The 27,585-nt window shown below is 40.4% G+C and overlaps 1 protein-coding gene across 7 annotated transcripts in view; it reads right to left on the reverse strand.

The window, feature by feature from the left end:
• The window catches only part of RASGRP3 (RAS guanyl releasing protein 3), a 58,900-nt gene that overhangs the window by 26,482 nt on the left and 4,833 nt on the right, over positions 1-27,585 (reverse strand). Inside the window, exons 1-4 of one of the 7 annotated variants that reach the window (XM_058836325.1) lie at positions 18,989-19,024; positions 10,719-10,819; positions 1,828-2,020; positions 186-288 (exon numbers count right to left, since the gene is read on the reverse strand). In XM_058836325.1, the coding sequence (XP_058692308.1) occupies positions 186-288; positions 1,828-1,897 (173 nt within the window). In that variant the 5' untranslated portion in view covers positions 1,898-2,020; positions 10,719-10,819; positions 18,989-19,024. Of the gene's footprint in view, positions 1-185; positions 289-1,827; positions 2,021-10,718; positions 10,820-10,944; positions 10,960-18,988; positions 19,091-27,585 lie in introns of those variants that run through there. The other 6 variants (XM_058836327.1, XM_058836326.1, XM_058836324.1 and 3 more) reach the window with 6 other exon arrangements.

The following is a 27,585-nucleotide window of genomic DNA, read 5'->3' on the forward strand; positions in this document are numbered from 1 at the left end:
AAAGCCCACAAAGTCTTTATGCGAGCATAAAGAAGCTCAGAAACTTCCACCTTTAAGGCTGAAGAAAAATTCACCTCTAAACCTTGTTTGTCACTAATTTAATTGGCACATTTTTACAAGAAGTCAGGAAAACCATCTGCTTTTGACACTGCAATGCCAATTCACAGCACTTTGTGAAAGGATATGTGGACAGAAGTTTGCCAGCCAGCTCTGTCGAAGGCAGATACCACCGATGCATTAAAAGAAAGGTTCTTGGCAAGTGGCTGGAGCAGGGGTTGCCTTTGTCATCTGCAAAAGAGAAACAATGAGTTAGCCCCATCATAAAAGAGAGGATATTTTATTCTTCAAGCACAGACAGAAAGGATCAAAAGTGGAAATGTTGGCTTGTTATCTAACACAAAGGTAGGAAAGAGCACCAGAGCACAAAAATGCCCCTTAAACAGTAACTTGCTGGAATACAGTGACAGCTTTTAAACAGAGGAAAAAGTCCAAACCAGTGCAGATAACAGGCCACAGCTAAAAAAAATAGGGCATGGGCAGCACTGTGCTAAACTTTATATAAAGACAGTGCCAGTAATCAAAGGGACAAATCTAAAATTAGTCCATCAAGAGGGTGGGAAGATAATTTATGTACAACCACTTCCAATATTTATTTTATTGCAGCTTTATAGCTTTAAATTATTTTATTAATTTAACTGCTATTATATTAATAGCAGTTAAATTATTTTAAAAAATGTATCTGCTTCAAGGAATTCAATGTTAAAGCAGCACCTCACATCTGTGCCCAAGGTCACATCTCCAGCTGCCTAAAAGAGACCCTTGTGTCTTTGCAGTTTAGCCATTGAAACTACACAGAGTTATTCCCTGGCAGACTGGCTGACCATCCCCAACATCTGCAATGTTAGATTATTCTCTGTCTGACACTTTTTAAGAAGACAGTAGATGATATGTACGAAACAAGAGCCACACATGGACTTTGTTTCTCAAGAGAGTGTGTTACAATAAGAGACACACTATTTCCAACAGACAATGAGTGCATGGGCTCTGATAATACTTTAATTAAGTTCTGGAGCAACAAGTTTGATGGTGGCCTACAGAAATGGATGTATGGGATTCACTGCAGATGGTAGCAAGGTCTGTCCACCCATCAATTGTTCAATCTCACCTTTAGACACTTGTTTCTCTCCATGTGGCAAAAAAAAATAGTTCTTCATTCCAATTAAAATCTGTCCTGCATCTCCAGGGAATCTAAATGCAGCTTTGTGACTCAAAGCCCCATTTGAAAATACTTAAGCCCATCCATGAACTCATTTGACTGCAATGTGATATATGTCATGATTAATGGTGTTATGGATCAAGGTCTTTTTCATCACTTCTTTCCCTCCGACCTGGTACATCACATTTTAATAAGAGTAAAAAGATTACATGAGCCTTAGGTCATATTCTTGCCAATTATTGCATGATGATTTGGAAAACCTTTAAAAAAATGACTGGTCAAAACCACAGCTGTGTAACCACTCAAGACAAAGATCAATGCCAGAAATAACTCCTTGAATAATTCATCTAAACATTTCTCTTGGTAAAGGCCAGCATTTTAAAAACCACCATATCCACAATTGTGCATCATCTGTATTATGAAAATTTAATACAGTATGCATGTGATTAAAATTTTGGCTTCCATGATTTTGTGCCAAATTGAAAAGTGGAAAAATTTACAGAACAGAAATGTTCTTAGCCAAGAGAAAGACTGGCTAAACCAGAGAACAGCAGTATTGATATAAAAAGATTAATTTTAATAACAACAAAAAAAATACTGAAAATGCATACCAAACATTTCAATACAAGTGTTCAAAAGCTCATCTAATGTTGCAGCCTTTCCAAGAGTGTTTGACCCCATTGTCTTTTAATCGTTGTCAAAAAATAAGAGACATTTTCACCAAGTAGAAGGATGCTTCTTCAAATGCCCAGCTTTTTCACTTTATTTTGTTGGTTGCATTCTTAGCTGGACTTCAATGAATATCTGAAGAAAGTAAAAGAAATCATAATTATATGACATTTGGAAGAATTATCAGGATGCAATGCTTACAGTTCAACTCATCTTTTTGATAAAATGCCTTTTTCCCCACATGTTGCAGAGCATATGAAATATTGCCATAAGCTTTCCCTACATTCCAGCTTGTGTTTCTAAGCACTGTCCAACTGTTTGTCCACTAGCACAAAATAAATCCATAGCTAGGGTCATAAAACAGAAACCAGATGGTAAATGAGGTCCTGCATGTACAATGACGCACATTTTGTTCAAGTCACTCTATTTACACTTGATAAGTCACTTTTTGTTAATAACCCTGCTTTTATGTTTTTAAGCATAACCATTTTTTGCCCCTGAGGTTACTGATTCATGATAGTGCTAATGGTCTTAATTGGCACAGACCACATAAAGTGTTTAATGAACTTCATAGCAAACATTAAACTAGGTGGCAATTTTTCAAAGGACCTTAAGATCAGCTTTTTAAAATGAAATAAATTTTCCCACAGTAGCTGGGCAGTCACACAGCTGAACACCTACAGAAACTTCTAAATTTTATTATACATCTAGTATACATTTAAATATCAAATATCCGTTTACCTGAAGATGCACAGAATTCTCTGTTAAAAGTTTTCAGAAGTAATTTTACAGGTTATATTCAAAGAACAAATCAGTATTTTATTGTCTATCGTGACTAAGCCCCACTACTGCCTGATCACACCAAGTGTTTGAAATGTGACAAAAAAGTACATCCAGCAACTTATCTAGAAAAAGAAAAGAGCCAAGAGTTCTTGAAGTGAAACAACACAGGAATTTGGGAAATTTATTTTCAGAAGTCATTGCCTGTAACACCAACTTTTTAAAGCTGGTCATGCAAAGCAGTGATGAACTATATACCTGCTTTAATTCACCCACAAATACCAAGATTTTCAAACCCACCCTATCACAGATGTCGCACTGCAAACCCATCCTGGTAGGACTGGCATTCTTTACCCTTCTTACAAAGCCACCCTGACCCCCTTCCCACCTGCCAGTGTTCCAATGAGCACAGTGACACACTGAGCTGTGTCTCTGCTTGCAAATATCACTGTGGTCCAGCCACCAAGGGACATCAGGCAGTGGCAGCTTTGCTGGCCCTGCTGGTGCTCCTTCTTCAGCAAAAGGCAGGGCCAGCACGTCCTGACACAAGCTCCCAGAAACAGGAGAAATCCCTTCTCATTCCAGGTAGGTCTGCACTGCTGAGCTGATCGCGGCCAGACTGGCCTGCAGCTCCATCAGTGAAGTCTCTCAACCTCCCAAGCAGACTTGGCATATGTAAGCTGCTTGTTGCTGGCCTGTGCTAGCTCCTACCTGCACCTCCTGTCCATTTAGGACACCTCTGACTGGTCAGGGGTGCTCTAGCAGCACACTGCACTGCATCCCAGCACCTGGAGAAGTGTCCTGCACTGCACACTTCTCTACAGACCCAGCCTCAGAGTCCTGCAGTGCTGAGCCTGTTTGAAGTGTGCAGCAATGTTTTGCTTGGCAGAGCTTCAAAATATTCTATTCAGCCAAAGATGCAAGTCCTATGAGGAGCTGGCAAAAAAGGTAGAGGGCAGACCTTACCACTCTCTACAGCTGCCTGAAAGGAGCTTGTAGCAGTTGGGGGTCAGGGGTCTTCTCCCAGGAAACAAGCAACAGAATAAGAGGAAATGGTCTCAAGTTCCACCAGGGGAGAAATTTAATTTGGATATTAGGGCAAACTTCTTCACTGGAAGGGTGGTCAAGCACAGGCTGCCCAGGGAAGTGGTTGAGTCACCATCCCAGGAGGCATGTAAAAGATTTATAGATGAGGCACTTGGGGACATAGTTTGGTGACAGACTTGGCAGTGATTGTTGATGGTTGGATTTGATGACCTTAAAGTGGTCTTTTCCAACCTAAACAACCCAATGATTCTGTAGTGCTGTTTTTAGATGTGTTCTTACAGCCAGGTTCTTTCTGGTCCCATCCAGCAATGGATTTGGACATGACACTTTTCCCTGAAGCCAAAAGGATCCTGGAGGATGTAAGCACAGCTCACGGAGCAGGGAGTTTCTTCGCTGTGCACACACAATGCCGCAGTCCAAGCCAGCCAACAAGAAACTTGATCACAGAGGTGCAAACACTAGATCCTGCCCCATCCTCCTAGGTGGAAGAGAGCACTCTCCTCTGAATCTGGTGGTGCAGAATCCCCTCTTGAGAGACCACGTTTGTTTTTCTAGGAATCACACAGGGATGCTACTTGCAACGAACTGAGGGGAAACTAAACGAATCATTTCACACAACAGTACACAGAGCATGCACTTAAGGAAAAGGGGGAGGTGGGTACACAGTGGTCCTTGGCTTCAAGCCTGTGTAGCAGGTGGTGTCCTAAAGGTCAGCTCTGGGCAGCCTCAACCCTTCCTGCTAGAGCTGGGCTAACACCAAAACCCAAAGTTGTGTGAAGAGAACAAGGGAATGCAGAGAAGTGTGTGGCTCCCGAACCAACCTGCTGGTCAGGCCACAAGAGCCATGGTTACCCTAGGGTTAGTCTTTCTTCCCAAGACTGTTTATGTACTTAAAGTAAAAAAAAAAAAAAAAAAAAAAAAAAAAAAGCAAGCAGAGTATTTGCATGGTTTGCTTTCATAGTTAACCAGCAGCTGTGCAGTGTTTTTCAAGATCACAACTTTGTACACTTAACTTTTGCTGGAATCCCACTTTGGGCATGTTTTCCCTTTTTGACCATACTCAAGTCCTTCTCTAAGTGCTTAAACAACAGGTGTAATTTTCACAAAGCCAGCTATCTAGCTCTTCCAGATTCATCTGACCTAGGTTTTCTTTCAAGAGGAGAAAAATAAAAAAAATTGCCATTTCAAAATTATTTTAGTGAACACTTCAAAAAATTAAATGGGGAAAAGCTATTGCATTTTCTGTCTAAGCCTAGAAAATTGGTGAGCATGAAATGTAGGAGTGGAAGAGATTTGATCTGGCTTTTAAGTTTTGTTGATATTCCCATCATCTGTAAAATATAGCACAGGAGCGTATCAGCTCGGTCTTCCACTGACTGCAGTATAAAGGCAGCCATATGGTAATCAACAAATAATGCCCTGGGCAAAAGGTTTGGTGTTTTTCTTCAATTTTACAACTACTTAAGTAGCAGACACCTAGAGCCTGGCATCACAGTGCCCAAACAACCTATCTGAACTCTACAGGTCAGAGGTTTATTATAATGATACTTCTTAAAGAAGAATAAAACGTTTCCACCAAGTGAAGAACTGTCTGACTGGGTCTGAGCCAAAACCTGATTTCACATCTCTTGACTGCAGACTCTAAAACCCACAACCATTACATCATTACTTGTGTGATTAAGCACTGCTGTTCTACTGAAACAATAAAGGAATTGTTTATAACTGTGCCACAATGGTATCCAACCACACACCAGCACCTGCAGAAAGGGTAAAATACAACTCTAAATTTCATCTACATAAATTAAATAAACTATATGCTGTCAATGGTTCAGTGCAAGAAAGACACAAAATTAAAAATAAAATGGAAACACAGCAGAGTTTTTCTACATATAAAAAAGGTTTGAAATATGTGGCTGTTATTAAAAAAATTGCTTGCCAAAAGTGCAGTTGGGCTTCCAAACAAAGATAACTTTGAGAATCTCTTCCCCCAGCTGCTTTCCAGAGTAACACTGAAATATCTTGTTGCCATCCAGCTGTTTCAGGGAATGATTGCCCAGTATAATGAAACTAATAAATAGATGCTTGCCTTAAAATGGAATTATTAATCCAATTGGTCTTACTGTGATTAAAATGGGCTATTAAGGACACAAGAGGCACACAGTCCTCCACAGGTATCCATTCTCATTTCTTTATCAGGCCACTTGGAATAACAGTCTCCCCTGCAAGTCCTGCTGGTTACCCACCACATGCTGGGAAGGGAGTTCAGGGGATGATGAGGAACAGGTAAAGACTGCAATGGCAGCAATACCATCAACATAGACATTAGCACTCACTCAAAGCCAACAGCTTTTTCACCTTCATTTAGGCAATAGAAACAACCATAATATCCCTGTACACCAAGCCATGGTGTCAGGCATGTCATGCTTCATTTTATAAAATATTTCTATCATGGGATGAGCACTTCCTCCCTAGGGGAAAAGCAGAAACAGCTGTAGTGATGTGCTCAGAGGGTAGAAGTTTGCTATGGACTGAACTACAAAACACAGAGTTCCCTCCATGTCCTGCCATCACCCTGACTGCCACATGCACGTAGTTCATTTGTGCAGAGGGGATTCCTTAGTACTTTTGGGCAGTGTAATTGTATTTTTTGTCAACATTTTGGAAGTCTTGAGATGGTGTTGGTTGTGGACTGTCTTGATAGACTGCTTGAAACAAGTATGTAGGCTGTGAGCTCTTGAGACAGATGCGGTCAGGTGCAATACATTAGTTTTTAGAAGAAACAGGATCCCCTGCCAGCAAACTCATGATCTTATGCAAAAGCCCCAAATCATGTGAACAGTGTGGGCAGCACAAAGCCAAGATTTAAGTGTTGGCTACTGTCATTAGTAAAACCAAAAAGACTCCACTTCTACGCTGGAGGCTACTAAGGGGAGGTCTACACCCATAACCTACAGCAGTTTAAATAGTATTAAAATGTCAAGCCTGTACTAATCCATGTGTGGGCACTCTCAGGTGGATTTCAGGCAAATTGTATTGGTTACAGGTGCAAGCTAAATCAACAAATCAGTTTTAAATAGGCTTAAATGTTTCATACAGGCTAATATTTATTCAGCTAAATTAAATTCAAGCAGCTTTTTAGCCAGGCCAAATTAAATGTACATGTAACATTTTCCCCATTTATTAAAAGTGGGTTATTTTCCTTCTACTTAAAGACAATAAATAGAGGCACGTGCAAAAAAGTCCCATCTTGATACAGAGGCACCTCTATGGATCTCAGTTTATCTATAAACCTTCCAGAGGCCCACACACCAAAGACTTGTATTCTTTACGAGATTAGGATATTCTTGGGGTGTGAAATAATCCAGACACTTCCCCCCACATCCTCCCTTCTCCAAGCCTACGCAACACACCAGTGAATGCTTGCATTAAACAGCTTCCACCTGGCAGCTGGAGGAGTGCTAAGTGGTAGCAGCTCAGCAGGGAAATTCAATCAGTAGCAGTGTGCAGAACAGGAAGTAGAAAAGAAATCCTGACCCTCATGAGAAAGTTGAAGGGCACCTTCCCTTGCTACACCTTTTTCCACTATTCTGTCTTAATCATCTCCAGGGCAAGCTCTTCAGGACAGAGGTCATCTGCTACCCTGTGGACGTAATGGAGGCTCTCACAGTAAAACCCTTTCCTCTTCTTAGTCTCCACATGTATTAGTGTAATTAAGAATCGCAGCTGGGACTGCACCTTTGTCTACACAGGTGCAATCAAGACATCTGTTTGGGCTCAAGTCAGTTCAGATTTTAGGCTGCCTACTTTGTGCTTCCTGCAGTTTACTCTCTCCCAGCAGTTACATATTTCTTGTAGCTGGTCCGTACCAGTTTATTTATTACACTACACACAGCTCTATTTCTAGAAAAGTCTGAGCAAGTGACACAGGGGGTCAGGTTTCAGCAGGGTCTGACACAGGCAGGAGCTGTGCTAGGCAGGACAGGGCAGAGATGCTGGGCTGTCAGGCAGCCTAATGCTACTGCTTCTGCCCAGCCATGACCTCAGCCATCACATGCAGCTGGCTGCAGGATGGCACATCTGGCTATCCAGTGACGTTTGTTGTATGGAGCAGGGACACAGAACAAGGGAGAGATTGTGGCACTGCTCCCTGAATGCAAGATACAAGTCTTGCTGTGGGCAGGGGAGGAATGGAAATGGAATGTGGGGGTCTCGGACTCATCTGACTTCCCGGTACTCATTCACCCTGCTCTCATTCACCTTGTTGCACACCTTCAGATCGTAGTTACACAATAAAACACAGCAACTGTCTGCACCCTATTGCTTTGATTCACCTTTATTTATTTTTTGGTCAAAGGGTAACAACAACAGAGTGGGATGTCTGTTTGAGAAGAGGATAGGACAGGTACTCTGCTGGTGGCTAGCTAAAGCCAATCTTTTGGTGAGACAACCAGCAGAGCATGAGGCCTGGGTCTGTACTCAGCAGTTTCTCTCCTCTGCTGCTCCCTTCTCACTCTGGTCCTATGCTCCAGCATGGGTTCTCTGTGGGCCACAGTCCCTTCAGAGGTCCACTTGCTCTTCCATGATTTTATCAATGGGCCAGAGGCTCTTCAGGGGAGTACCTGCTCTGCCACAGAGCACCTCCTTGTCCTCTGATCTTATTCCCTCTCTTCTTCCCTCCTCCTATCCATTCCCTTGTTGTCTCCATGTTTTCCCCTCCTCAGAATTTTCTGCCTTTTTTTTATATTTGTTTTTCCGGAGGTGCCATGAACTTGGCCGATAGGATCAGCTGTATGGGGTCCCTTGGAAAGACAGCTGGAAGTGGCTGTGTCTGACACAGGGCAGCCCCTGGCCTCCTCCCACAGAAGGCATTGCTGCAGACTCTCTGCTGCCAAAACCTTGCTATTTACATCCAGTCTAGCCTCTATGGGATGAGCACTTGTGCCTTAGCACAAAAGTATTCAAGTTACAAATACTCAAAATATATTATGCTTAATTTTGAGACAAGACTCCACTAAGCTTAATATTTACTTTTACAAGTCACACAATCAACACAGAACAGTATTCTAAGCCATTCCAAGCCCTAGACATCTAGTCTTTTATGGGAACAGAGGTTAAATTAATAGGGCCACAGGTAAGAGACCAAGTGGATGTATGGATCCACTCTCATGGACTACCCAGCTGTTAGTTCAGACCCACACACATAAGACCATGGTGTCTTGTACAAGTTCATGAATTAGGAAATGGAGTACAATACAGATAAAAGAGAAGCCTGCAGAAATCATGAGGAATGCCAATGGCAGTCACATGACCAAAACCTTTCAGTAATCAGAAAGTCACTTGATTAAGGCTTGAGCTGTTTAGATAGCATTTTGTTTAACATTCTTTCTGTGAAACATAACCGAGATGATTTCAGAGACAATGTAACACCTCTACCCCCCCCCGTTTTCTCCCTTACAATTCACCTAAAATAATGAACAGCTTAATAAATGGATTTATAAAAACAACAAAGGTTACATTCCCAATTGCAATACTAGCTTTCTATGGAATTTACCATAGGTTTGTCCCATCCACTTCTGTATTTGTTTCCTGTATTCGCTTTGTTGGTATTTGCCTCTGTAATTTTAACTCCAGCTAATAAATGGCAGTAAAATCTAAGCAGACATCTGTGGTTTGTTCCATATACTATGCTGATGACATCTTCCACTTTCCATGGGTCAAGGTAGTAGAGTTGCCCAGAATGCATCAGGTTAAAAGGGAGAGCTAAGGAAGACTTTAGTTTGTTTTCAAAAGAAGGAAAACTCCCAGCCATACTTCTCAGTAGATTTGTCATGAAAATGATTTTGCTATTCGCAGTAAAGTCAAATTACCAATATCAGACATTTGATTAATATGTGTGACACCAGGGGATGCAGCTCTTCTGAGAATCTTTGGGCTTCAGACACATTAGAGATCTCCAGCACTGAGGGAGAGGACAGCAACAGCAGCAAGTTTCACACACTCTAACTTGATCTTTTTTCAGAAACCAAGCAAGACACCGTCAATCCCTCTTGCAAGTTATACTACTGCCTGTAAGCCTTCCGAGAAACTCTTGGAAATCATCTTTGCTGTTCACAGATTTGCACAGAGCATCTTTAAAGAGAGTCTGCTTTGTTAGTAGGGTTAAAATACATCTTATCAGCGCCCCCCCCCGAATATTTATTACCATATATATGTTACAAAATATTTTAATATTTTATTATTGTTTACCTTAAGGTATGGTCTCTTCAAGACAAGCCAGAAAAATCACACTTATTTATTAATTAGATTACTAAGAAATCCCTATCTGCCTGGACTTTCTCATATGTTCAGCTTGAAAATCTACCACAATGCTCGTTATATCTTATTTTTAACTAAGCCAGAATTTCATAGTAGTAGCATAGTCCCTGGGTAGTGACTTCTTCCAAGCTGTTAAATATTCCAAGAGTTATGACAGTTTTAGAAGACAGCACTGCTTTTAGTTTCACACAACTTTTCAATCAATTTTAAGGCAAAGAAGAGTCATAAGAGCATGTAACTTGTATTAAAATTCAGTAAGTTGGGTATCAAGTCCTTGTCTAATAGACCCATAGCTTCTAAATAATTTTTTTTCCCTTAGAAAAAGCTTTTTCACTCCGTATCATTCTATAATTTCCAGTTGTTTCCCACTGCAGACTAACTACTCATGGAACAGAACTTCCTGGGCCCCACACTGGGAGACAGCCACGCTGAAATGGTCTGTGCCACCCTTTGTAATGATGCCACAGGAATTGCAGACACATACGGAGCATCTCAAGCCCACCAAGATCTACAGGTTTGTGCTGGTCACCCAAACAGTAGAGATTATAGCTAAGTGTCCCAAAAAGTAAAATTTTAAAACACTCCCCCTCTTCCATTGGACATCTCTGCCTCTACGTTATATCAAGGTAAGACAAAATCATCATCTGCAGTCACAGATACTACTAGGGAGAATTCAACACCTCCTACTTACCTGGTATCATTTTCAGCAATGATGTTCGTATTTTATTTCTCACTCTTTCTGGTTTCTGACCCTTCACAAACTGAAGAACAGCTGCAGTTCCTGTACATCTACTAAAAACAAGGATTTCACCTTGTGAAAAGGGAAGGTTAAATGCATGTTCATTTTGTCTTCTTCAGTCCTGTAAACCCCTACATTCCCTCACATCTCTCCCTATGAATTCACAATCCATACCTACCCTAGTGTGAAGAGTGGCCTCCCTGTGTAGTGAGAGCAGTTTTGCTGCTGACCTTTCCTCCTGTGACTACAATCAAAACCTAGATTGGCTTCAGAAATGTCTCGACCACATATTTACAGCCTGGGAAGTACTTATCGGTGCAGTAAATTGAAGGCAGCAACTGGCAAAACAATAAAGGCAGGAAGAGGCTTTCAGAGACTTAAGTAATGGGAAACTGGATGTCTGAGATGGAGCAAGACAGAGTCAAAAGGACAGAGGGCAGGACAGAGCTTTGGCTGCTTTTGCTGGCTTGGCTGGTATGGTGCATTTGTAATCGGATAATCCTTCGTTTCCCCTTTGATTAACGTAGAAAATGGTTCACATGTAGCTGCTATTTCCCCACAGACCTGTTAATAGCCCCCACACTAGGAGGGTGGCTGGACCAGTTGCCAGTGGCCAGCAGCCCTTCTCAGTCCCTGGTGGCGGCTGCCATTCCTTGGGGAGCCACTGCTCTTTAGGGAGAGGTTGCGGATGAAGGTGGCACGCTAGGGAACGGTGACAGACACGCACGGCGCCGGCAGACCGCTGCGTGAGCCGTGGAGCTGGTGCAGATTGCAGCCTCCTGCACACTCACACAAAGCAGGGACACCTGGCTTGGGTTCAGCCATGGTTTCACAGCTGCAGAAGTCACCAGCGCCTCACGACTCACGGGCAAGCAGGCCTGCAAGGGGCTGGTAGAGTGAAAACACAGCACGGAGGTCAGGAGATATCCAGTGTCTTTCTTTTGGGAATTCTGTCAGCAGATGCTGGACATCAAAATACGTAAGCAGCTTCTCACCTCTAAGTTATTACTTCTGAGTTTCCCTTGGGAAGATGGGTGGAACAATGGCAGTTTCAGATTTCCAAATGATGCAAAGAGAACATTTTAAGCACGGGCACAGAGTGCTTCTTGGGCCAGAGTTTTTTTTAAATACTAAGCCTCCAACAGAGAAGAGCAGTAAAGAGATTATTGGCTGGTTTTAGTGCCTCTGACTAGATTTTGTACTTTTCTTTTCAGAGGTAACAAAGCAACCATCAGTGGGCTGACTAAGCTTTGCTTCCTCACAAAGCAATCTACTAAGAAACATGCACTGGTTAGTACAAACAAGAAGAAACAGCAAACCTCTAAAACTGTTTATGATACAAGAAGTCTACAGAGGATATGAGAACAGTGTCACCACAGTCCCTATATTCCTATATCCAAGCTCTTGGACCAGAGTGAGTTTTATTAATAACCACATACCTTCCTAACAATAAGACAGCTTGCAGCCAACAAGTTAAATGCCTTCTTTACAAAGAGAGTAATGTAAGAATGTGCTGTATATAAAAATATACAGAACAGCAAGACAACTTGAAAAAGGGGAAGGAGCAGCGTTAAAGCAAAATATCAAAGGAAAAAGAGGAAAAGCATCTTACAGTTCCTGCTTTAATAAGTAATACTTCAAAACAAACAACTTTGATATTTATTTTGCTAGTATTATTTTGGCAGTGATATATTTATTGTATGAAAGAATATGTAACACAGGATTGCAGCTACACAAATATCCCACTTCCACAGCCATAGGACTTCAGAAAAACAGAAAAACAAACCTTACCAAAACCCCTTGGTTAAGTTTGCTAAGCTCATATGTTAAGATACAATACTGTAATTCCTTAAAGCTCATGTATGCTAAAGGATTCACCATTATTTGAGAAGCAACAAGAGCAGTTGCTGTAGCTGTAACAGCTGAGAATCACATACTGCAACCAGTGCACTTTTGGCATGGTAGATAAAACCCTGCCAGTTAATTGGTAGTATAACATCTTTGCAGTGACCAGTTCAGACCATCCCAAGCAACTTGAAAGACTCTTCTTGAATTAATCCAAACCTGATTGTTTTGAATTTATAGAGGATACCCATAACTCTTTACTTCTTAGCATATAATTATCAAATTTAAGAACCTTATCAGGATTTCCTTACAGATCTGCTGAACTCCAGTAATTCTAAAAAAAAAAAAATCAAAATCCTGTGGCTATATAGTAAAGCTAATATCAAGTGAAAAATGTGGTCAAGCAAGGGGAAGAAATTAAAGGGTGAAGGGGTTGGGAAGATCTTGATTTAAAAGCTGATTTAGAGGCTTAGGGACTTGTTTTTCTTTCTGCAGTATTTAGAATTGAAAGAGTAGCTGCTGTTGCAGTCGGATTTTCAAAACAGCTCAGTCCTTTTCAAGCTTACAGGAGTAAACTGTATTTCTATAAGCACTAGTATACCAGATAACCGTGTTCAAGTCAAATTTTATACCAATTTCTAATTCAATATCATTAAATCAGTTCAAGTATTCAAAAAGAAGATGATTCTGAAACACAGACATGAAGCAAACTTAAGATATGGTAATCTGAAAGCCACGTCTCTTATTTTAGTTCTGCAATATGAGCTGAGAACTAGATCCAAGAGAAGGATTAAGAGCCCAAATCTTGGCTCCCTTTTACTTCTACGGCCTGACTCCAGGGGTATATTTCTCAGCCTGGTCTCTCACTTCTCACCTCCTCACCCCAGAAGGTGACTGCCTAGATCTTGTAACCTCTTCCTGCACTTTTGATATTAAAGTCTGAGCCAGTAACATCAAGAAGCTCCCTAGATAGGTCACTCCTAAATCCTATTGGGGTCTGTATACACAAAAATCCTCTGCCTTGTCTGTGTTAAGCATCCTTTAGTCACACCCAATGCATCAATCCCACACAACATAGGTGCAGCCATGATGCCCAAATTCCTTTTCCAAGAGCTCTGAAGACTCCTTAAAGTTATGAAGGATTGCAGATCTCATGCTCTCTTGGCTGAGACTGCAGAGGAGATTCACCATCCTCAGAACCTCAGTGTAATTCCATATTGCATGAAATAATGACATTTCTTTGGTCTGCAGGAATCAAGCAAGCAAGAGCATGACTGTAATTTAAGGGGAAGAGCACTCACTCAAGAAGAGAGGAAAAATGTGAATTCAAGTTCCTGCCCCAATCCCTACTTAAGATAAAAATATACAGACAGTCATTAGGGCAGGGCCTGGAAACCAAGAGTTTTAGGAAGGGTGGCAGCTGTTCCAGGAAGTATGTGATCATGAATTCAGCAAAGCAGAACATGAGTAAGCAAGCTAAAGCAGGCAAGACATCTTTAGTGGAGGAGATTATTATTAGTCTTTTAAGGAAGCTATTCTATGAACAGCATGATAAGGCTGGAATGTCATGGCTATTCTCATTTGGAGGACAAAAATCACTATATATCCAGATAGTGAGTTGACTCAAGCCCGAATTCAGCAAACTTTTTCTGATGTAATTTTCCCCAATGGTAATCAATTATGTATTTGCATAAACTGGGGGTTTTTTACTTCCCACTAGCAACACCAGAAATTTCCAAACAAGCTCTGGGCTTGAACAGAATGTTGCTGTGAAACAATTTACCATGTGTGCCACACGAACCTGCACCAAGATTATGGATTGGGTGGACCTAAGTGAATTATGGGTCATGAATAGAAGCCTATCTGTAATAATGTCACTTCAGATTAAGGAAATTCAACTTGTTGAGACAAGAGTTTAAGCTGGAGAAATGTTCATCTTTCTAAAGAACATGAACAAGAAAACAGCATTCCAACAAAGAATATATGAACCTTTGGTCATGTATCAAAGGCAGCCTTATCAACAGGTTTAGCAGGCATGCAAATACCCCCCCCATGCAAGCCATGTTCAGTCTATTTGACCGTATCATGTATGACTTACTTAAATTCCAGTCTCTAACTTAGACTGATTTCTATGTTGAAAATCTTCAACCTGTTTCAGGCATGGGGAGTATAATATACTTCAGAAATAATGGAAAATCCTTGTTCACCTCAGAGATCCCGTTCCTGCACATACCTGCACTCCAGACCCCCTTGCACAAGCTCATCACTGCTCTGAGTGGAACAGGTTTCCATAGAAGGGGTTGAAAAGAGAGGCAATTTTAACAGGAGTGGAAGGAGTGGTATATGGAAATGTATCAATATATATAACATGTAATATCAATATATGTGCATCAGCTACTGTACATTAAGCTTGGGATGACTTTTGTGGTAGTCCAAAGCAGACATACTGCAGAATCACTAATATTAAATTTGTGTTAATTCAAGATGATACAGTTATTTTCTCTTTGCAGGAACTAAATATATGAGCTATCTGAACAAGAATAGCTCAGATCTCACTAATTTAACATGTATTATTATGCTTGGCAGGTTCTCAAGATCCTGAAGCCCACTCCCCTTGACCAAGAAACCCCAGATCATTAGTAAGGAGCATATGCATAAATCACAGGTGGGAGAGTACTCTGCAGAGAGAGTCAAACCATTTCACTTATTTGAATGTGGTCAAGGGGAGCAGTTGTTCAGAGAAGTGAGACAGCAGATGGCCACCAAAACAACCAGAGTAGTTCTCAGGGGTAATTGTATTTTCTGCTGAGCTGTAAACATCACCCCTGTGGGTATTTCCACGCACCCACACGCTGAGCCTGGCCTCATACACACTTACAGGTTAGCTGAGCTTTCTGATGGGATCTCTCATGATCAGCTGAGCAAATACCTATGTGTTTGCAGGATTAGTCTTTGTAGCTGAACTGGACTCACCAAATCTGTTTCTGTTGATATTGCTGGTGCTTGTAGCTGACAATTTTTTACATTCATTACAAGACAAAAGTACCCCCCCCTAGCCCTGTCACAACACCTCTGTTCTGGTGGTCAGGTGATTTTTTGGTATGTTACACCAATAAGAAAACCTATTACTGAAAAAGTACTATTTCACTGGCTATTCACACTGAATGGAAAAAAACATGGAGAAAAGTAACGAAGAGCAAAAACCAGAGGACCTGAGAATTTGTTTCAGGCTTTTGATTCAAACTCTGAGGTATAAAACCTTGCTATTTCTGACTTGTAAGAAGAGACCAACATAAAAACAAATTTATCAAATTCAGCAGTAAAAAGTGAATATACCATAAATATGTTAAAAGAAAACACTTAGAGCAAGATGTTTAGAGTACCTGTACAAATGTACTGTAGCCAGGCCTAGGTAGCTTAGGAAAAAAAGAAAAGGACACAAGTGCCCTTACAGTATTTTTAAAAGTAGTTTCCTCTCTTTATTCGGGAATATCCTGGGAGTGGCTCCTTGGTACAATGGCATTTTCAACTAGAGAGAGGGGCTAGCACAACTGCAGTTGCTCCTCAGCTAGATGTTTTGATATAGAGCAGAAATATACCCATTCAGAGAATGCCAGGCTGCCCCGATCATTTCCTCAGAGGAAAAGATTTAACAGGAACTTTATGACACTCTCACTGACAAGGGTCACTCTCAATGACTGAGCTTCTGCACAGGGACAGCAACATCCCCACCGTTATCCAATCTCCTGTACAATGTAATAAAAAAAATCCAGGATGAACTTTCAGTTATATATTGGACTTTCTTGAGATGCATCAAGGGGAAATGCAAGGGCAGAGCACCTCCCTAAACAAAGAATGCTGGAATTTAATTAATGTGCTTCATGCCTATGCAGACCTGCCTTGACTTACATGATCATAATGGGGGTGTATATTCAAGAAGCTGAGCATTACTTTTTATGAGATCAGGATATTATAAAATAATATAAAAAGGTGTCTCAGAGGTTGTGTTTTCTGCTCAAGTGAAAAATCAGTGTGTGCCCCAGTGGTGTTCCATGACTGGTGTTGCAGTGACAGATATTGCAGTTTGAATTAATGAGAAAAGCCAAAAGGTGAGGCAGCCTGAGGACTGCACTTATTTCTCAAAGTACACTGGCTGTGTTTAACACCAAAGTGAGTAAGTGATAAGGATTGAAACAATTACACTCTTGAGAATCTTGTGATATTGATCCAGTTTTCTTCTTTTGTGGATAGATAATTTAAAAATCTAGTCATGAATCTTGAATTTAATTCAGAATCAGATACAGTAATGACAGCTGGAAGCTGTAAATAAAGCAGGGGTTTTTATCTTAAACTTTGCAGATCCAAGTGATGAGTTATTCTCCTTGATTGTAAATTACCTTTACAATCAATGGTAAAGAGGCACAAAACTGAGCTCTCCCACCACATTTCTTTGAGACAATTCAGTTACCACTGTAACAAGGTGTTTTCAGACATTATAACCTGAAGGCAAGCTCAGTACTGTGGTTATCTAATGTTTACTTTGTAATCATCCTTTTGTCTCTTTTATATTACTCTTAATTCCCAGCACAACCAGAGAATCAATCAGCTCTGAGAGAGGCACCTACAGCTGGCTCACAGCCCAGCTGGTGCAGAGCCATTTGGCTTTGCATCAACCTTCTGCACCAACACTGGCTCAGAGGCTGTGGAGAAGCAGGGACCAAGAAGTTACAGCAGGTATGGACTGAGCTCATATCTGTTTTCTGGAGGATTTGGGGTTGAACTTAGGTTTACAACAAGGTCCTTCAACAGTCCTGCTCAGTTTGGTTAACAGAGAGCACTCACTAAAATTACAAAGTACAGTGTCTGGAAACAAGCACACCGTGGCATAATCTTACTCAAAAAGCAGAATTCCTAGAGTTCTGAAGAAAAAGAAACTTATTCAGGGATCAAAATAAAAAGTGACAGGAAGCAAGTTATTCTCCCTGCCCCACATGGAATGGAGATGTGGACAGGCTGGAGGGGCCCCATTGCAGCCTTATTGCAGCCCACTGCAGGCACCAGGGGCTCCTGACACAGTGCCAGGTACCTCAGGACCTGGGGGCCTGCTCTGTTAATGGTGTTCCAGAGTACCCCTGTGGGAGGGCTGCAGGGTGCTGAGAGTTCTTCAGTTCTTGCTTCAAAGGCAGTCTATCCCTGGAGACACAAACAGGCAGGAAGCCACACAGACTTCTGGTTTTGTGAACAATTGAAACCGATTGACATTTTCCTACAAAATTTCCAAATAACTGTCAAAATCATAAACTACGGTTTAAAAGAAAAGTAAAAGTCTTCAAAGATAATGTCTCACTTTCTTACATGAGAAATCTTTGAAAAGCTTACTCTCCCCACCTTTAAAGGGGAGACTGCATGCTGCCTAACAGTGTTTTCTCTTAGACCTTCCTCAACAGGACCCCACTGCTCTGTCTGTCCCTGTTTAACGTTACCCACAGCACCTTAGTCTTATCACATATCAAGATCCATCACTCATTCACCTGTTCCCGTTCCTCCTAAGTCTTCCTCCAAAGACACCTGATTCATCTCGATGTAAATAATTGATCAAAAGTTCCTTTTTATGTATCCTACACTCTGGTTTTAAAAGAAAACTTCAGACTCTAAGAGTCAAAAATTATCAGACAGGGACATCAATCATTCATGAAGCAAAACCACAAAACATACAAGTACCCAAAAAAAAAAATTGAATTAAAAACTTGGAGATATTTAGGAGACTCCTTCCCTGTTTCTTAGGGAGGATTATTTCGATCTTCAAAATACAATTATGTATTCTTATTCAGAATGGCTCAAGAATATCTTAATCAGTACATCTTCAGTCTTCCTGCATTTCTTCTACCTTTTCCTTTCAAAAAAATCTCTGCATTAACCCCCAGGAAGTAATCAGTCACAAGCAATTTTTTTCAGATTGATCACACTGTTTTGAGGGATTACCTCTGTCAATTCCTTACCCTAGTGCTTTTAAGGCAAACACTGACATTTCTCTATACTCACGTTGCATCACTACCTATTGACTAGCTCTACAGAGAAAGGAAAATTCAGTCATCATAAACAGCCTCCTCACTCCATCATCTGAATAAATAAGCACCATATTCCCTTCCTGGCTAGCATGAGGGCGAAACACCGTACCTGCCTTGTTCCCGCAAGACCAAAAACAATGCTGTTAATCACAGAAAAATACAGACAATCTGAGCATGAATGACTGCTTATCAATGAAGTTTCAAAAATATGCTTCACCCTTTCAAGTATTTTTATGAAAGGTCTAGGATGAAAATGGGAAAACAGTGACAGTTTAGGAAAAAAAATCAAAAACAGGGAAAATCACTTACTGTACTTGGTTCTGCAGAGGTATTCAACACAAACATCACCCTTCCTTGTCCAGCTGCCAAGTGCTAAAGCATGAAATGAGCAGCTGTTTCCTTCAAGCTGGGGCTGTGTGTCTTAACTAGTCACATGCCCCTCCTGATAAATCTCACTGCCGTGCCAGGAGGTTAGACTCTGAAGATCATTATTCCCCCTATTAGAAAATCCTTTTCATAATAACAGCCTTTGCTAAAGCATTTGACTGGAACGCGGCGCTCTGTGCTCCATAACTTCTGGGTTTTTGTCGGTAGTTTTTTTTTTAATGACTAACACCAAACAGTAGATAAGCCTTAATCGACAGTAGGGGCAGCACAAGTGGAAAGTTAAACACATCCCCGTTGATCGCTTCAGGTTTTTTTCTGACTGCAGATTTTGCTATGTTTTAACACAGGAATTTAAACAGGAGCAGGAAAATTTAAAATACTCTTTTGTTCCTAGTGTCTTTAACACCAGGGCACTCCAGTGATCATGCAAAATACATGAACAACCCCACTTTTGGGGATTAGTTGTTCTTAAGAGGAACATTACTATCTTTTGTGTTTGGACATTAGAGCTGTGAGTATTAATACTGGAGATCATTTTAATTTTGGCACCTGGCATTTTTACTTCATGGATTATGTGTTTCATAATATGTTTGCCAGATATTGTATAGTCAGACTGAGGCAGACCCTTTGAGGTGAAGACTATCAGTCTAAACAGAGAGAGCAAAAAAATGCATCCTTATCCCCATGTTCCCAGATGTAGGAAAAATGAAGGAGAAATTCTGAAGTCAAGAAAGGGTTTTGATGGAAATTTCCGGGTGATATGTAGTCACACATTACTGAAATTCAACTGAGACTTTACACTTAATTTCCTTTAACTTGGTCACTCATTTAAAGATATTTAAGTATTTGAGACAAAGGTGTACAGTCAATGGTATTTCGAGGGTGAGGTGCAAAATATCATTTTCTGAATTTCTGAAATTCCCATCCCATGTACAGGATACACTCTGCTGAAACCCTGGTGGTACCGCAAATTGGCAAGACTGAAAGGACACAGGCAATTGCCATACCTCAGTACAGGACGTGGTAATGCTATTTTGATGTTTGCTAAGCAATCCAGATCCTGCAAGACAGCATAGTCTCATTGGATTACAAAGGGCATTATGGGGCATTTTTCTGGAATACAAACTGCACCCATAGATAGTGCTGCAACTGAGATTTGGACAAATTAAAGGGATATCTCAGAGCCAGGTGCCTGCTTTAAAAATTGTTAGAATGGTATAGCATATCTAGCTGGCACATTTGTCAGAATCCAATGAAAGCCAGCAAATCCCTGAAGTCTGCAGTGACGAAGGGCAACTCGGGCTGCTTCCTTTGACCTTAGCCAGCTCTTCATATTATATAAACCAGCACATGGTTACAAAACCATGCAGCCACCAGTGCTGCCAGCACAGCCTGGAGCAGCGAAGAAGCCCTTGTGCTAATTACCACGCCTGCCTTTGTGAGCTTCTCCTGTTCCTCGGGACTCTGGGAAAACAAGTTTTCGGAGGACAAACTCATGCCTTGAAGGAGCTCTCTCAGCCCGGCCAGGCATGGGTGTATCCAGCTGTGGGGAGGCTTTAATCCCAGCCTGGGGGCCAAGGAGCCCTGGGGTTGGGGTTCCTGCTCAAAGGGCTTGAGCTGTGCATGTGGCCTGGCCTCCTCTTGGCCTGAGCAAGAGGCAGAGGGAGGAGGAAGGCCTGGGAAGCAGGGAATGTTTGCTGCAGGTGTGTCCTGATGCACAGTCAAGCTGGGCAGCACCTCAACAAGCTGCTCCTCATGTCGTGCGGGAAGGCTCCAAGAGATGGTCCCAGGGCATGGGGCTCTGTGACCCAGGGGCCTGCACAGCTGCTGAGAAGGCTTTAGAAAAGGAGGTTGTAAAATCTATGAATTTAAAAATGAGAAAGAAGCCCATGAGGAATGAATTCATTTAAATGTAGGCCAGTGGAGGAATGGCAATTTCAAAAAGGGAGCGAGAGCTGCCCTGGCAGAACTGGGTTGGAAGTTCCAGCAGAGCCTGGCCATGGATCACAGACCTGGCTGTAAACACGTGGCCTCGCTCAGAGAAAGGAGAAGGCACTCACTGGGCTTTAAGGCACCATCCATTGACCAAAGGAGTTATCCTTGACAAATGCTATTTCATTTCCCCTAAAACACAATAAGATCAAGAGTACCAGAACTTTACATGCAGCTTTGAAATTACACCTAAATTTCTTTACAACTTTGTAGAAAATTACTCCCTGTTGATACTGAAGAAAACATGACTGAAATGTGTTCCAAAATAATCTATTTGACCATAAATATAATTTTTGTTACTTTGTCCATTTCTCCTATTATGCAATATCAACTGCACTCTTTTACATTTATCAGCAACTGTTAATCTAATTGATTAAATACTGGTGGTACCTGGGCCATTTGAAATAGCACAGAGTACAATGTCATCATTCTGCACTGAATAGCTGTCTGTATTTGGTAGTCATGCTCCACATAGGAACATAATTTGATGATAATGACTGAATGGCAATATTCCACAAACAACTTTGGATACACTTCCTAAAAAGAAAAGTAGCATTTGTACTTTCTGAAATTAGTAGACAAATAAACTAATTTTTATGGCTCTGTAAATACTGCCGTAAACTGTGGTTTATGTGGGAAAAAAATTATCTGTCCTCATTCTAGACAGACAATTTTAAGTTATTGTGAAACAGAACAGAGAAATAATTTGGGTGTAATTCCTAAAAATAAAGGTCTTAAAATTTTTGTGGAGGTTTTCCTTTTTTTTTCTATTATTTCCTGTTTTTTAAAAGAAATACCAACATAGAAAAGAAGACCAGGTAGTTAATGCAGCTGCAAAAAATTAAATGTTGTGTTCTTACTTCCATCAGCATTTTAAATATGACAAAAGCTTTGCTGTATGGAACACAACAGTATTCTACCTTCTCTTTCTGTTGAGAAAACAAATGAAGACTGTATTGAAAAGGGTGCATTTCTTTCTCTATGGACATTCATTTGTGAATAGGACACGATGATCCTTGTGGGTTCCTTACAACTCAAAAGATTCTATGATTAATGCCTCAAATAAAAACTAAGAGATGAACACAGATTTCTAAGTCACGCTGAAATGGGACATGAGAAATACTGAAAAGGAGCAACAGAAAATAAGTACAGTTAGCACTGAATTGTGATAGGCATGTGTGCATGTAAATAAAATTTTTAATGTCACATAGTATGGATAGCTTTTAGAATAGCTCCAAGGAGCTAAAGAATGGAACAGTTGTCCATTTTGGTTTGGGTTGAGATCAGGAGATTTTTGCTTTTACTGATGCTGGATAAATGGATCCAGAGCCTCTCCTTATTGTAGGAGAGGCTTTATTTCATGGCTTCTTTTAAATGGTTGTTTCTCTTATTTATTTATTTTTTGGTTTTTTTAGATGCACTTATCTATGTCTTGCTTATGTGTCATTTCATTAACTGTAGGTATTTTAATTTAGAAATTGATCACTAACGGAGAGCTGATCTCAAAATCAATGCTTTGAGACTGTGCAGAATTTTGAACTATTGAGTTATTTTCTGCATATGGCAGTTATGGACATCTGTTTCGTGGGTTGCCTGAAAATGTCTCTTTTCTGTTAACATGTTCTTCTGGAATTTATGGAACAGGATGTAAGACTCTCAGTGGACACAGATGTCAGTGTCAACTGCAAGTCTGTGTTGCTACGTTTGCTTCCTAAATGGCTGCAGTGCTATTTGACTTTGGCCTTTTAGAACATATGGAACTCAAACCTAACAGACAAACTGCCTGGTTTGCTGGTCTACCTTGTCACTGTCGGACATGAAATGATTCACATTGATGCAGCTCAAAGTGTGATGAAAGAAGAAGGAAGTTTATTTTGTTCTTTTAGTATTTATAAGTTTCTGACCACAACCAGGGATTGGATAGTCAGGTTACCACCTTCCCAACCACGCTGTCTGTGAGAGACATCCATCAAAAGGCATATCTTTAATGGAATGTATAAACACCTATGTTTATAGTTACTTTCCTGGGAAAGTGGCTAGAAATTATGAAAACAATATCGAAAGGCCTGATTCTCAGGGCAACACTACCTCACTGCCCCAGATACTATATAGCCTTCACTATCAGCTGAAGTGAATGAAAGCAGACCATGGAAGCCTTCACCAGACAGGATGCTTCATAAATACCTAAGTGCGATTAAAGGGGCTGCTATAAATAGTCCAGCAGCTCTTACACAGAGCTTCCAGCTAAAGGATGTATGAGGGGCACAACAGATAGGAAATTTTGCTGAAAATACAGCATATAAGGCTCTCAACCTTACATTACATTAAATCAGTTTTAAACATTTATGGGCTACATTACATCTCTAGCAGTCTAAGTCAGTTCCAGGTCCTTCAGTGTAATGCTCTAGGGGGCACAGGAGTACTGCAAATTCCCAGTGCATCTCCCCTTCCGTGCCCAAGGGTGCACCCAGTAGTCACATTACCTCTGAGAGAGTAAGAGTTGAGAGGATAAGTTATCAAATTGGGGCATCCCTGGATATGACCCTTGAAATCAGTTCTTCCTTTATAACATCAATTAAATGTCATCAGGTGAGCTCAGAGCAGTGCTTAGAGTCAAGGCTGCTGGCTGCTTTTCATTGGAAAACAGTGCCCTTCAGTAATTTAAGTATATGAGAAAATAATAATTTAAATGGAAGTTTGATATGCTCTGTACCCATCTGAAATTCAGAGTTTGTGAATTACATTAAAATATCCAATAATTCTATTGTCAGAAATTATGGATGGAAAAAATTGTCAAGGTCCATTAAACATTTCTTTCAAGTTGCAAAACAGCAATAGTTCTAGTCTATGAAATACAGACCTGCTTTTTGACAGCTCAGTTGCACCATGGCAGGCAGTGGGGGATTTTTTTTTTTTACCTAGTAAACATTCAGCCCAGCTATAAGCTCCTGACAAAGGTTTTCATTTGTTGCAGTGACTCCTGAATTCTATGGGAATTAAGCCACTCTGCCAGTAGTCTGTGCCCTCAGTGCTTCCCATGCCATGTTCCAGAGGGGCTCTGGCTTGTCTTCTAGGCGGTCTTCCCACCACTTTTGGATGGCTCCTAGTTTTCTCCTAAGCACTTGGTCTGCTTAGTGGAAAACCCAGAATTAGTATGCCTGGAATGGAAGTGATATGAGAGAGAACAGAACAGAACAGGATAGAACAGGACAGGACAGGACAGGACAGGACAGGACAGGACAGGACAGGATAGAACAGAACAGAACAGAAGAGAACAGAAGAGAACAGAATAGAACAGAATAGAACAGAATAGAACAGAATAGAACAGAATAGAACAGAATAGAACAGAATAGAACAGAATAGAACAGAATAGAACAGAATAGAACAGAATAGAATAGAATAGAATAGAATAGAATAGAATAGAATAGAATAGAATAGAATAGAATAGAATAGAATAGAATAGAATAGAATAGAATAGAATAGAATAGAATAGAATAGAATAGAATAGAATAGAATAGAATAGAATAGAATAGAATAGAATAGAATAGAATAGAATAGAATAGAATAGAATAGAATAATTCCGTTTGAAGGGACCTTTGAGGATGAACATCATCCAACCATGAAGCACAGACTTACAAGAGTAAAGGAGAGAGGATCCAGGAGGTGGAGATGGGAGGTGGAAGGATCAAGCTTAATGATAAATGTGCAAGGCAACCTTTTCTTTCATGTACATTACTAGTGGGACCCCCTCTCCTTTTTCTTCTTTCCTCCTCTTGATGTCCATCTTGGAATCTGTGTGCTGGTTTGTGGAAATGCTGTGCACTCACAGCTGCAGGTTAATGGTAATTGTATCTTAACTTATGTGATAAATTTTCTTTAAAGAAGTATAGGGAGATACTAGATTTTAGGGACTACAAATCTGATTAATGAAAAATGACAAATGAAAAATTTGGGATGGTCTTATTTTTTCTGTATCTTCAGTTCTCGGATTTAGAAAGGGGATGACAATGACTGATAGGATGAATGAAAACCTCAAGCCTACTCAAACAAAAAAATCCCCATCCACAAGACAACCCTTATCACACTTATTCCTGCCTTTCCAAAGCCCACAGTATTCACAGAGAGGCTGGAGATTTATAGACATGTGTAAGAAATTCTAATTATTAAAATGGTTATTATTATTGTAAGAACCCTGTTCTTTATTTCCAGTTCCCTTTACTTGGTTTAGTTTCACATTGAAGTACAGAGGTGGAATGAGAAATATAAGTTGTTCTATACTGTGAATGCTAATGCACGCTGGCATCTCCCTTGCTAAGAGGGTGGAATTGTGCCAGGCCTTGATAGCAGGCACTAAGGACAGCTTCTGCAGCAGTGACAATAGACCCACGATTGCAAAAAACCCAAAAAACCAAAGCAACAAAAGCTCTTCATTGTCTATCACCAACTACATTGAATAGTTTTATTCCACAGGGTGGATATGCTCATTTCAGAAACAGAGCCTGACGAGGTGTTCCAGTAATTCTAGGCTTAGACACAGTAGCTCAGAAGCACATCTGTCACAAAGGGTTGTTTTTTTTTTCCCCAATACTGTCTAGATTGAAGATTTCTAAACAGACGTGTGCATTTGGAAGAGATTTGTTCTTTAAGTTTCTCCAGCCATCCTCATTGTGAGTGATGTGCTGAAGAAGGATGGGGAATTGCTGTAATGTTGAATTTACAGCAGCTCTCGGTTTTTGTTGTCTTTTCTGCATCTGGTAAGTTTGAACTAATCAGTAGTTCCTCTACCATTTTAAAATCTCCAGTAAGTATGGAGTTGTTTCCACACTTGGTGCAAACAAATACAAGAGACCAACAGTATGACATTAAGGTTTTTTCCTGAGTTCTTCATTATATCCTCTCTCAGACTTTAAATGAAATTATAGTTGCACAGAAGTTTTCAATTCAGTGAACATTGAAATGTTTTAGCAAAAGTACCTAGATTTTTTCATTTTACTTGTCTCTCCTATTGCAAGTTCAACTGCTGTCACCTTTGTCTTGTATAGATAATTTCTGAGAATGATTTTCACTCAAATTTTACAACAGAGAGAATGTTATCTGCCAAATTTGTACTACACATGAAGAGTGAAAAATGTTTTTTTCACTCTATTCATTTTGATAGACGTTGTCAGCACTGATGTCACAGTGGCTCTTGGTTTGGTAAGTCAGTCTTTCCTCAGTGACGCAGCACAGGCTGGTACTGAGTGTCTAGTAACAACTTGGAGCACTGGTTTCCACTTTACAAGTCCATTTGCACTGACATTACGAGAGTGGAAACAATGGAGTCTAGTAACAGACACAGAAAAGAGCAAAAAACTAAACCTATTTCCTTCTTCTCTCTAGAAAAAACCCTGACCGCTTTTTAAGTATTTCTGTCAAAATACTAAAAATTAACGCATTGCTTTCTTATGAACAGTAACATTTTTATGCCCTGTAAAAGGAGGCATGGATCACAAATGCCTGCTCTGATAGAACTGTCAGGCAGGATCTCCACTTAGTCCAACATACAGCATGTTTATCTGTCAGACTGTTAACCAGCAGCCTGTCTGAAATTTGCTGCAAATGTCTCAGGGTTCATGCTTCCAGCTCACTCTGAGATGAGTGAATTTACATCCATCTGTGCCTTCCTACTATGCATGAAGTATTCAGTACAAAGACAAGAGAGAGACTATTGCTTCCATGCTCCTTAGCTGAGAGGAGATTTGCTTATTATAGCCACAACACTTAATATTTTGTATGACAGAGCCCCTTGGGGCCAAGGTCTCTATATATAACTGCTAGATTTATTACACTTGTTTTACTCTGGGCCCTTCTCTGTTGTTAGTTCTAGTTCCTTTTCTTTTAGTGGTATGAGGACATTATCCTCCTCTTTTATGTTTTTACTCTTTTTAATTATTGCTTAAGACAATTACCTCTAATAGAACATATTTGAATGAATAGAACTATATTAGAGTGATGTGCTGGGTCCAGAATTCCACGTAGGCTGTGTTCCAGTATCAAACCACAGCATTATATGAAGGCAGTATGAAAGTTCTTTCTTTTAAGAGAGAAAGAGGAGACTATCCATTATTTGGAGGAATGTCAAGCAGCATGGAAAAATTCAGCATTAATCCACTTCTCTCCCTTGCCTGTTCCCATTTATGAAGTTATGAAGCATATTTTGTAGTTCAATTGAGATTGAGTTTGGTTTTCCTTTTCCCTTTAGTAATGAGCTCATCTTTGAAGATTTATCTTTGTCTCCAGCCTTCCAAGATAATTCTGGTACAGTAATAATCCAAAATAACCATGGAACACTATGCTGGAACACAATGCTGGAAAAATAAAGTGTGTTAGAATATAAAGGATTCTAAGAATGCTGAGCTGTCTAAACAGAGATGTTGGTACACATTCATTTCTGCTCTTTCTAACTCAAGTGCATTACAGCTCTATAATGCAAACAGTCATTAATCAATTAGTGAGACAACGCCAGACCTGTTAGCTTGACTTTAAAT

This window comes from Poecile atricapillus, chromosome 3 (genome assembly GCF_030490865.1).
Source record: "Poecile atricapillus isolate bPoeAtr1 chromosome 3, bPoeAtr1.hap1, whole genome shotgun sequence".
Taxonomy (NCBI): Eukaryota; Metazoa; Chordata; class Aves; order Passeriformes; family Paridae; genus Poecile; species Poecile atricapillus.